Genomic DNA, 12257 nt, shown 5'->3' on the forward strand with positions numbered 1-12257 from the left:
GGCAGAGCCACTGAGGGAAAAGCAGCTTAGGGATTTAGACTACAGGGACTGCCCAGCTGGCTACTGACTGGGATTTCACTCTTACATGTTAATGGGTGGAGTGTTTCATGGAGGCTACTACCGATATTACAACAAGTACCTCCAGGCGCATCACCAAGGTGAGCACACTGCTGGCAGCTTACCTGCCCTCCCGATGGCGGTACAAACAACCCCAGCCAATGGGGAGAGCGCACTCCGTGCTCCTGAACACACCTTACTGGCTCAGTTCTCCCTGGGGATGAGCCCTACTATTGCAAAATTCTTTGCTACCCTAAGAACGAATGTGCAAGAGAAGAGATAACAATCAATCGACCCATCAAAGCTAATCAATCAAGTCATCCATCAAAAACAAAACTTCACGGGAATGCCGAAGCAGCACAGGTCAATATCCATGATGCAGAGAAAAGTTTTCCTAACAATAAAGCAAACAAGATCAAATATGCTAAAAATCTAGAGTGTGATTATACATACAAAATAATGTAAAAATCTAAATGTTAAGAACATCATTTATAATGTCCAAAGAGCAAACAACAAGTTGAGTGGAACGTTGGGACACTCAAGGTTCTAACACAGCAACAAGAAGAAATTCATCAGGGTCCGGTGCAGCAGCCTAGTGGCTGAAGTCCTCGCCTTGCATGCACCAGGATTCCATGTGGTCATTGGTTTGTATCCCAGCTGCCCTACTTCCCATCTACCTCCCTGCTTGTGGCCTGGGAAGCAGTAGAGGACAGCCAAAGCCTTGGGACCCTGCACCTGCATGGGAGACCTGGAAGCAGCTCCTGGCTCCTGGCTTTGGCTCAGCTCAGCTCTGGCTGTTGTGGCCACTTGGGGAGTGAACCAGTGGATTGAAGATCTTTGTCTCTCCTTCTCTCTGCAAATCTGACTTTCCAATAAAAATGAATTTTATTTTAAGAAATAAAAGATACATACATCAATAGAAAATCAGAAAAAGGGACGCCTGACTTGACAGTCAGGAACTGTATTTACCCTCTCGCCTGCACTCCGGGAAGCTGGGTGAAAGATCTGCAAGCACAATTTCCAGACACCGGATGATAGGTAGTCCTCAGCCGTGTTCTTTGACAAAACACAACCAAAGCAAGGTAGGCCCTACAGGACTCCAAGTTATTGCCAGGGGGACTTGAGGGTTACAGCACAAAACTCTCACCAAATCCTAGAGACAGAGTTTGGGATCTTGGAGGCCAAGTCTGAAAGGATGCTGCAGGCAAAGTCCTGAGGAGGCGGCAGCTAGACAGAAAGCTATCAAGATAGGTTCTGCCTAGCTCCACATCCTATTAAAGACATTGAACTCAGAGCCTTCCCTACCAAGAAAACCTGGGTCCAGCTGCTGTCAGTAGTCCATTTCATCAAACATCTGAGCAGGAAATAATGCCAATGACACACCAACTTTTCTAGGAAATCAAAGAGGAGCATGCAATTCCTGCTATGAAGCTAGCATTACCCTACCTCCAAAGGTAGACATTTAAAAATAATAATAGGGCGCAAAGAAGCCCGGCAGGACTTGGCGTAGAGAACTCAGGAACTCAGTGGACATCCCCGCAGGAGCAGCAGCGCTCAGGAGCGCCTTCAGCCTCAGGAGAGTGGAGCCCAGCCTGGCACACAGCAGTCTTGATTCATCGGGCACAATCCAGCTGAGGAGCCATCCACCGCAACACGAAAGCTCCCTGCAGTGTAGCTCAGCTGGTCACCCAGCACGTCAGCTGCCCGAGAACTCTTGCCAGCTCCCTGGTCTGACGAGCAGAGGCAGAGCCAGAGCTTCCAACAGGAAGAACAAACAAGCAAAGAGGCCTGTCCTGCATTTCTAGTTATTTCCTTGCATGAGTCTTTCACATGCTTTGCTCGGTGGGAGGGTAGTGCACAGCCTCAGGGGGAGGGTGTGCACCTGCAAAGAGGTGGTGGGTGGTGATTTCATCTCTCAATAAAGGACATACTTTTCATGCATGAAAAAAATAATAATAATAGGGCTCAACATAGTAGCCTAGCAGCTAAAGTCCTCACCTTGTACACGCTAGGATCCCATATGGGTACCAGTTCTAATCGCAGCAGCCCCGCTTCCCATCCAGCTCCCTGCCTGTGGTCTGGGAAAGCAGTCCAAAGCCTTGGGACCCTGCATCCACGTGGGAGACCCAGAGGAATCTCCTGGCTCCTGGCTTCAGATCGACTCAGCTCCAACCGTTATAGTTATTTGAGGAGTAAACCAGCAGATGGAAGATCTTCCTCTCTGTCTCTCCTTCTCTCTGTATAACTGATTTCCAATTAAAAATAAATCTTAATAATAATAATTTAAAAACCAGTATCTCTTATGAAGACAGACATAAAAGTCCTTCATAGAATGTTGGCCAATCAAATCCAGCAAGATATGATCCACAGGGTGTATCCCAGAATGAAAGGTTAGTAATACATTTGAAAACAGTCTATATAGTTAATCATAATGTACAGTCTACAAAGAAAGTCATGGTCACACCAAGAAACACTGGGAAAGCATTTCACAACATTGAAAAGTTAACAATCTAATAATTAACAATCTAAAGTTGATTGGTACTTAATGGTAAAGGCTGGATGATTTCTCTGTAAGACCTGGAAGTAGGCAAAGATTATCTGCTCTATTTCTAGTCAATGTTCCACTGGAGGTTCTAACCAGTTCAACAGGCAAGTCAAAATTAAGGGGGGAAGGGGGGGCAGTCAGATTGGCAATACAGCAGATTTCTATCTTTTATTTAATTATTCATGTATTTATTTGAGAGGCAGAAACGAGAAAGGGAAACACCAACCTCATTCCTCTGTTCACTCCTCTACTGTCCACAGCAACCCAGGGTTAGGCCAGGTCAGCCCAGGCCTCTCATGTCACTGTCACTGTTGCCTCCCACAGCGCACATTGTAGGACACTGAATCAGCAGCAGAGCGGGGACTAGAACCCAGGCCCTGTCAATGGCACGCATGTCCCAAACAGCATCCCAACTGCCAGCTCAAATGCCTGCCCTACAAGTAAATCTCATTTACAGCCACGATCCTGTAAGTGGAAAATAGCATAAATCTAACTTTTAAAAATCTCCTAGAATTAAAAGATGAATCTAATTAGATTGTAAGAAACAAGGCCGATAATGAAGTAACCAATGTATGTCACTTTTTCTTTATCCGGTCATCAGCTGATAGACAACTGGGTTAATAGCTATTACGAATTGAGCTGCAATAAACATGGATGGATGGCTAAAATTATTAAGTAACCAAATAACTAAAACCATGTAATATAAGATTGAAATTCCACTGATACAATCAAACCTACGGAAACAGAAAGCAGAACAATGGGTTTTCAAGAGGAGCTGTTGTTTGGGAATAAATCTTCAAGGTGAGAAAGTTTTGGAGATTAGTTGTGGAACAATGTGACTATACTTCACATTACAGAACTGCATACTTTAAAATAGTAAGTTATAGAGGCGAGCCGAGGGCTGCGGGAGAGGACGTCTAGCTCGGATCCCGAACCCAGTCCGCCATGTGCCCATGGCTCATGGCGGGCTGGGCCCGGACATGCCTGGGTGCGGCCTGCTTCCTTCTGGGGTGAGTACGCCGAGGGGGGAGGCCTCCGTGACTGGGCATGTCCGGGACCCACCCAACACCCTCATTGGGTGGTGGGTGAACGGGATTGGGGAGGGGCGCAACCTCGGGCCTGCAGGATTTAACTTCCGGCTGCCAGAGGCGAGCCGAGGGCTGCGGGAGAGGACGTCTAGCTCGGATCCCGAACCCAGTCCGCCATGTGCCCATGGCTCATGGCGGGCTGGGCCCGGACATGCCTGGGTGCGGCCTGCTTCCTTCTGGGGTGAGTACGCCGAGGGGGGAGGCCTCCGTGACTGGGCATGTCCGGGACCCACCCAACACCCTCATTGGGTGGTGGGTGAACGGGATTGGGGAGGGGCGCAACCTCGGGCCTGCAGGATTTAACTTCCGGCTGCCAGAGGCGAGCCGAGGGCTGCGGGAGAGGACGTCTAGCTCGGATCCCGAACCCAGTCCGCCATGTGCCCATGGCTCATGGCGGGCTGGGCCCGGACATGCCTGGGTGCGGCCTGCTTCCTTCTGGGGTGAGTACGCCGAGGGGGGAGGCCTCCGTGACTGGGCATGTCCGGGACCCACCCAACACCCTCATTGGGTGGTGGGTGAACGGGATTGGGGAGGGGCGCAACCTCGGGCCTGCAGGATTTAACTTCCGGCTGCCAGAGGCGAGCCGAGGGCTGCGGGAGAGGACGTCTAGCTCGGATCCCGAACCCAGTCCGCCATGTGCCCATGGCTCATGGCGGGCTGGGCCCGGACATGCCTGGGTGCGGCCTGCTTCCTTCTGGGGTGAGTACGCCGAGGGGGGAGGCCTCCGTGACTGGGCATGTCCGGGACCCACCCAACACCCTCATTGGGTGGTGGGTGAACGGGATTGGGGAGGGGCGCAACCTCGGGCCTGCAGGATTTAACTTCCGGCTGCCAGAGGCGAGCCGAGGGCTGCGGGAGAGGACGTCTAGCTCGGATCCCGAACCCAGTCCGCCATGTGCCCATGGCTCATGGCGGGCTGGGCCCGGACATGCCTGGGTGCGGCCTGCTTCCTTCTGGGGTGAGTACGCCGAGGGGGGAGGCCTCCGTGACTGGGCATGTCCGGGACCCACCCAACACCCTCATTGGGTGGTGGGTGAACGGGATTGGGGAGGGGCGCAACCTCGGGCCTGCAGGATTTAACTTCCGGCTGCCAGAGGCGAGCCGAGGGCTGCGGGAGAGGACGTCTAGCTCGGATCCCGAACCCAGTCCGCCATGTGCCCATGGCTCATGGCGGGCTGGGCCCGGACATGCCTGGGTGCGGCCTGCTTCCTTCTGGGGTGAGTACGCCGAGGGGGGAGGCCTCCGTGACTGGGCATGTCCGGGACCCACCCAACACCCTCATTGGGTGGTGGGTGAACGGGATTGGGGAGGGGCGCAACCTCGGGCCTGCAGGATTTAACTTCCGGCTGCCAGAGGCGAGCCGAGGGCTGCGGGAGAGGACGTCTAGCTCGGATCCCGAACCCAGTCCGCCATGTGCCCATGGCTCATGGCGGGCTGGGCCCGGACATGCCTGGGTGCGGCCTGCTTCCTTCTGGGGTGAGTACGCCGAGGGGGGAGGCCTCCGTGACTGGGCATGTCCGGGACCCACCCAACACCCTCATTGGGTGGTGGGTGAACGGGATTGGGGAGGGGCGCAACCTCGGGCCTGCAGGATTTAACTTCCGGCTGCCAGAGGCGAGCCGAGGGCTGCGGGAGAGGACGTCTAGCTCGGATCCCGAACCCAGTCCGCCATGTGCCCATGGCTCATGGCGGGCTGGGCCAGGGCGGCCAGTGCGCCATTTGGCGCCAGGCTGTGCCTACTGGCCGCCCGGCCGGGGAGCTCTGGGGTATTGGACATCTGAATCGCTGCTGAGATAGCTCTAGAGTGACCCCACTGTTTCTGGGATCTGAGTCAATCCTAAAGATTCCCCAATGCCAGTAACTCTTCCTTTGAAGAACTTCCAATCCCTTAATAATGCTGAGCTTTGAACACCTATCAAGTAAAAGATAAGCTCCGGCTTGTGTAGCAGGCTGGCACCTAATGGTCCTCGGAGCAACCACGTGCAGGTGCGTGATTTACAGCTAGGAACGGTCCCAATCTGGGAAGCCACAGCTGGGATGAGGTTCCCACCAAGGGGTGTATGTGCTGGAATGGGGGCTGCGTTCTATCTAGGAAACAGTTGCAGTCACCCGAGGCACTAGTGTGGGCTGGGATTGGATGCACCAGGCCGGTTCAGATCCCAGCACCATCTGGTGTTATGGAGAAACAGGGTAGATGTGGGACTGACTAGGCTGGGTCTCAATCCCCTTCTGAGCCATGTGTGAGCTGTATGTGGGTATGGACGAGCCATGGCTGGGCTGAAACATCCAACAACAAGAGTCAGAATGGGGTGAAAGCCAGCCAGGAAAAGCCACTGTTCCTGCTAGGACAGGAGGTGAACTGAGTAGGGTTGGCTCAAGAACCCCCTGGCAAGCGCAAAATCTGGCATTGGGAGGGGTTCTGATGGAGGAGCCTGGGCAACTCCTCTGGCAGGACACAGTCCCTGCAGGTAAGCGCGAGAAGCATGATTGGAAACAGCCCAGAATAGGCCATGGAAAGTTTCCCACTGGCATGCATTCGGCATGGGTCAGGAGCAGGCCAGGCTGAATCAGTTCATGTCATCCTCTGGCAAATCCGATCACCAGAACAGAGTGTGGAATGGGCCGGGTTTGGTTGCGACAAAACCAGTACACATTCTGGAACGCCAGGGCGTGGTTGCCTGTACTGGATATGAATGCAACACCCATCCAGCACACGTGAGATCCAGGAAGGGAGGGGCAGAGCTGGCGGGGGGGTTAAGGGGCTGGTCCCCTCGCTGGACAACCACTCCCACTGGAGAGTGTTGGCTGGGATAGAGACAGACACGACTAAGCAAGGCTACAACACCTGTGCGCTGCATGTGGACAAGATCAGGGCCACAGCATCAGCTGGCAGAAGCTGGCACTGGGGACTAATTCTGTCGAGTCAAATCACAGGACCACCTAAAGAGTGCATAAACCGGGACAGAGAGACCTGGGAGGGAAAAAGTGGGTTCCCCCTTCTTGGGTCACTATTCCCGTGGGAGGGCATGAAAACTAGGACGGGGGCTGGGATGGCTAGACAGAGGCACTCAACAACATCTGTGAGGGCTGGATGGTTGAGTCGATTAGATAGAACTAAGCTTTAATACCCATTGACAAGTACCAGAGCCAAATGGGATGGGGGACAGACTGGTCTTCTGCTACACAAATTGGCAAACCAGGGTAGGGGGCAGGCTTGGTGGGGGTTATTGTGGGTCGCCCCGACTAGGCTGCAGCTCCCACTGGTTGATGTAAGGGCCGAACCAGACTGGACTGCAACACCCATTGGTTCCAGTGCAACTCGGGACTGAAAACAGAACCAACACAGCAATTGCAACCACCAGCTGATCAGGGTGATGGACTGTGCCGGGCCCTGTGCTTGCTAGAACATACAAGAATCTGGTCTGGGAATACCTCAAAGTATCTTTGGAGATCTCCCCACTTGAACTGCTGGACTCAGAATTCTAACCAAGAAAAGACAGAAGACAGAATAGGACAATCATTCATCTCAGCTACATGTTGGCAGCGAAATATGGGACAAATGGAGACTTCATGATGGACCATATCAATCAGTGGACCACCTCATCGAGCGAAACTGGCAGTGACTCATAACTGGAGAACTATTAACTCCACTTGAGCACATATCTCAGAGCATGCCCCACATCCGGGACTTGGGGTGGGCGGGAAACCGGGTGGGGCTTCTCCCTCAATACCCCCTTTTACCTCAGATACATGATGGAAACAATATGGACATAATAGCATTGCCCACCTCCCTATCCCCCTGAACCTTTTTTTTTTTTTTCCTTCTCTTTCTTGATTTTCCTTCAACTATAGTTAACTATGTAAAGATTGTCAACAACAATACAATAAAATGGATTATATAAAAAAAAAATAAATAAATAAAATAAAATAAAATAGTAAGTTATATGTTAAATGGCACAGTGGCATAGCACACTAATCCTCTACCTGCAGCACCAACATCCCATATGGGCACTGGTTCTTGTCTTGGCCGCTCCACTTCCCATCTAGCTATCTACTAATAGTTTGGCCAGCAGGAAAGAATGGTTCAAGTCCTTGGGCACCAGCACTCATGTGGCAGGCCCAATAGGGGCTCCTGGCTCCTGGCTTCAGATCAGCTCAGCTTTAGCTTTTGTGGCCATTTGGGAGTGAACCAGCAGATGGAAGACCTCTCTCTCTCTGCCACCCAGGATGCACATGAGCAGGGAACTGGAAACAGGAGGTGAAGCAGAGGCTCAAACCCAGGCAGGAACTGTGGTACCTGGCTCCGGCATCTAATATCAGAGGGCCCGGGTTTGAATCTCAGCTTTGCTTCACTTCTAGTTCCTATTCAGATGCATGCTGGGAGGCAGTCGGTGACAACACAATGGTAATACTCTTCTCAGAAGTGCCAGGATCCCACATGGGCACTGGTTCAAGTCACAGCTGCTCTACTTCCCATCCAGCTCCCTGCTTGTGGCCTGGGAAAGCTGTAGAGGACAGCCCAAGTCATTGACTTTCTGCATCCACATTGAAGCCCCTGAAGAGGCTCCTGGATCCTGACTTCAAACCAGCTCAGTTCTGGCCGTTGCAGCCACTTGGAGAGGAAAACAATAAATGAACAATCTTTCCGCCTATCTCTCCTCTCTGTAAGTCTGCCTTTCCAAGCAAAATAAAACAAATCTTTACAAACTGAATAAAGAAACACATTTTAAGAAATACTGTGTATAATTTGATCAACTACCTGGTGACCATAATTACAATATGCAGTGAGCAGCACTCCCGAACGGGCATTCTGAGACACTGCCGCTGGCAACTATGATGGTATAGTTTCTCTGAGAATATAAAAATACACTTCCAAAGCCTAAAATGCCCAAATCCTTTTATGAGGCTCTTGCAGTTCTAATACTTTATCCCAAGGAAATAATCAGAAATATGCAAAAACAAATTATAAATACGTTTATAAGTCATTCTTCTATTTATAGAAGCTGCCGACATTGCTGTTTACAGGAAGGAAGATTATTCAGCCATGTAAAAGCACATGCTACACATGCACACACCCACAAATTCTCAATATTCTCTCTGGTGTAAGGAACAAGCAAGGGGCTGACGCTGTGGCACATCTGGTTAAGCCACTATCTCACAATGCCAGTAAACCATATCGATGCCAACTCTAGTCCCAGGTGCTCCACTTTCACCCCAGCTCTTTGCTAGGACACCTGGGAAAGCAGCAGAGGCTAACCCGAATGTTTGGGTTCTCACACCCACGTGGAGACCTGAAAGAAGTTCCTGGTTTTGGATCAGCCCAGCACGAGGTGCTGCAGCCATTTGGGGAACAAGCCAGTGGGTGGAGGATCTCTCTCTGTCTGTCCCACTCTCTTTCTCTCTGTAATTCTGCCTTTCAAGTAAATGAATATATCTTAAAAAAAAAAAAAAAAAAAGCAACAAGAATAGCCAATACTAAGTAAATAACACTAACAGCCCTTGACCGCCAAACAGGAAGTCTAGTGTTGCAGTGAGCAGAGGTGCAAACATGCAAATGTCATGACCACACCCATCAACCTCAAATTCTCTCTATACCTTCATGTCACGGTCAATCTGGTCCCATTCTTCTGCTGTAAAGCTGGCTGCTGTGGCTGCAGGTTTGTCTTTCCGCAGAGCTCTGCTTTCAGGAGCCAAGCCTTGAAGACGCTTTTCACAAAATTCTGTAAGTTCAGGATAATATCCTTCCTCGCCAGACCTTGAAAAACAAAAACCTCAGAGTCCAGCACCTGACTTAGAACAGTGCTCCCAAGGGGGGTAGGGCTGGGCAGGGCAGGCCAGGCCAGCTGGGAGCCTGGGGTTCCCATGACGATCTCAAAGCGACAAGGTGGGCTGCTGCCTTCAAAATTTGAAACCTAGGAATTTTAACCTAATTCATGTTTTTATGACCCCTTCTCTGCACAGATCTCAAGCATATTATGTATCAAAATGAACTTACTTTTAAACCCCATTTTTCACAAATATTTTGAATTCCCCAGCAGCTAAGGGGCAAACCATGAAGAAAATAATGAACTCCAAAGAAACCATCATCTACTTTGTTCCTTTTTTTTTTATTTTGATTTTTATGGTACAATTCCATAAGGTCTGGGATTCCCCACCCCCAAATTCCCACCTCCTGACTGATTTTCCCCATATGACAATAGTATAGTCCTTCATAAGGAGTCATGAGTCCATCAGTCCACACACACTTGGAAAAGTGGAAGACAACGTTCTGTCACCTCACAGGTGAATATTCATTTTGTGCATGAGCTCATTTCAAAACTGTAAACGTAAAATTGTGTATTAGAAACAGGCAGCAAGAGAATTTGGAATTCCTTTGCAAGGAGAAATTTCTGTTCACAGTTCAGGGATTTTTGTTTTGTTTTGTTTCGTTTCAAACAGAAAGGAAGAAAATAGCAGAGAAATGAGAACACACAACACCCCTAACGGGCATGGTACTGTGGCACAGTGGATTAAGCATCCCATAGAAGAGCACCAGTTTGAGCCCTGCCTGCTCTACTTCCCATCCAGCTCCTTGCTAATGCACCTGGGAAAGCAGCAGCAGATGGCCCAGTTGTGTGTGTGCCCTGTGCTGCAGCCCTGTGGAGAGTGAACCAGCGGATACAAGGGCCCTCTTTCCCTTCTGTTTCCTTCCCTATCACTCTGCCTTTCAAGTAAATAAAACCAATCTTTTAAAAACAAGACTATTAAATTTAACCACTCAAGGAACAGAATCTCTTCCTTAGAGACTTTCATTTCTAAGAAAACTCATCCTTTCTCCTTCTCTTGTAGGTCTCTCAATTCTCACATGTCTGGTAAACAAAATCCTATTTCCAAATTAAATATTTTTAAAAAGTAAACGTGATGTAATTTATTCAGGATACTCAAAGACTGTCTTATAGCCTGCATTATAATTGTTTCTTTTGAACTCTTGTCCTTTCTTAATGAAATAGAAACAATATTGTGCTGAGAAAAAAAGCAAGAAAAAAAAAACTAATGCGATTTTTTTTAAATTTCAGAAACAATGAGGTTATTCTATGAATCCCAGCTGGGGACCAGAAGGGAGGATGAGAGTCCAGGATGATGAGCAAAGACAAGGGGAGAAGACGGTGACAAGGGGACGAGAGGGGAAACAAAGGCAGGATGGCAGAGCACCAGCATCCTATGCAGGCCCCGCGAAGGAGGAGGAGTCTGCGTACCGTGGGTGCCTTCTTGCAGCAGAATCTGCGTCTCCAAATACAAACAGCTCTGGAAACTTCCAGCAGCTGCTCCAGGTTGTTAGCCCACAAGGCAAGCTCCCTGACCACCTACATTTCCACCAGCCAACTGACTCCTTCACAACTGGTTCCTGGGGCCTGTGCTGCTCCAGTAGGGGCAACCCTGCTCCGATCCAGCATCCCACCAAGAGCCCAGGAAAAGCAGCGGAAGACGGCCCAAGTGTTTGTATGTGGAAACACTAAAAGAAGCTCTTGGCTCTGGCATTGCCCTGCCCGGATTGTTAAGGCCATCTGGGGAGTGAACCAACAGATGTAGAACTCTATGTTTCCCCTCTAATGTTCTCAAATAAAATATGTTTTAAAAACCTCTTGCTCAGGGGCCCAGTGGTGTGGCCTAGTGGCTAAAGTCCTCACCTTGAACGTGCCCCGGGATCCCATATAGACGCCGGTTCTAATCCTGGTGCTCCACTTCCCATCCAGCTCCCTGCTTGTGGCCTGGGAAAGCAGTCGAGGATGACCCAAAAAACACTTGGGACCCTGCACCCGCATGGGAGACCTGGAAGAGGTTCCTGGTTCCCGGCTTTGGATCGGTGCAGGACCGGCAGTTGCAGTCACTTGGGGAGTGAATCATCGGATGGAAGATCTTCCTCTCTGTATATCTGACTTTGTAATAAAAATAAATAAATCTTAAAAAAAAATCTCTTGCTCAGGACAGCCCAAAGCTTTGGGACCCTGCACCCACGTGGGAGACTCTCCTCCTCTCTGTATATCTACCTTTCCAATAAAAATAAATAAATCTTAAAAAAAAAAATCTCTCACTCATTAGTAGGTGGGTGTTGGGTTTGTGAGACCCAGGGGTAGGAAATCTGGCAATGCTTGGGATGCCTGGTCTGGGTCCTTGGACTCACCTGCAAGAATATATTCTACTTAATGTTGGGAGCACTGCAGGAGTGCCCTGCTCTAAAATAATGACTGGTTCAAGGCAAGGAGGCAGCAGGAAGACAGGAGGTCACAGGTGAGGCGGATCTGCCTCCTTTCCAGGGCCTGGCCAGTCAGGTAGCACCCAGTGGACCCACGGGAATGCAAGTGATGGGAGTGAGAGCTGAAATTGCTATGGCAATAAGTATAGTTATTGTTATTTTATAGGCTAGCCTGTTTTTGCAATTTTTTGGAGCATAGAAAATGTAGCTGTCTTAGCCGCTTTTATAATTTTTAGCTAGAGGAATTAAGGATGCTTCTATTAAAGAAAAGTGCTTTTGATTATTGTTTAATTGTTTATGGGGTTGTAGGGTTTGCAGTTGTAGGGGGATTTAA

At 49.8% G+C, this 12257-nt stretch overlaps 1 protein-coding gene across 2 annotated transcripts in view; it reads right to left on the reverse strand.

Annotated features, from left to right (window-relative positions):
• The window catches only part of SPAG1 (sperm associated antigen 1), an 88915-nt gene that overhangs the window by 62263 nt on the left and 14395 nt on the right, over nucleotides 1–12257 (reverse strand). For both annotated transcript variants that reach the window (XM_058668584.1, XM_058668582.1), the window contains exon 3: nucleotides 9286–9445. In XM_058668584.1, coding sequence (XP_058524567.1) covers nucleotides 9286–9445 — 160 coding nt within the window. The remainder of the gene's footprint in view (nucleotides 1–9285; nucleotides 9446–12257) is intronic.

Source organism: Ochotona princeps, chromosome 9 (assembly GCF_030435755.1).
Source record: "Ochotona princeps isolate mOchPri1 chromosome 9, mOchPri1.hap1, whole genome shotgun sequence".
Classification (NCBI taxonomy): domain Eukaryota; kingdom Metazoa; phylum Chordata; class Mammalia; order Lagomorpha; family Ochotonidae; genus Ochotona; species Ochotona princeps.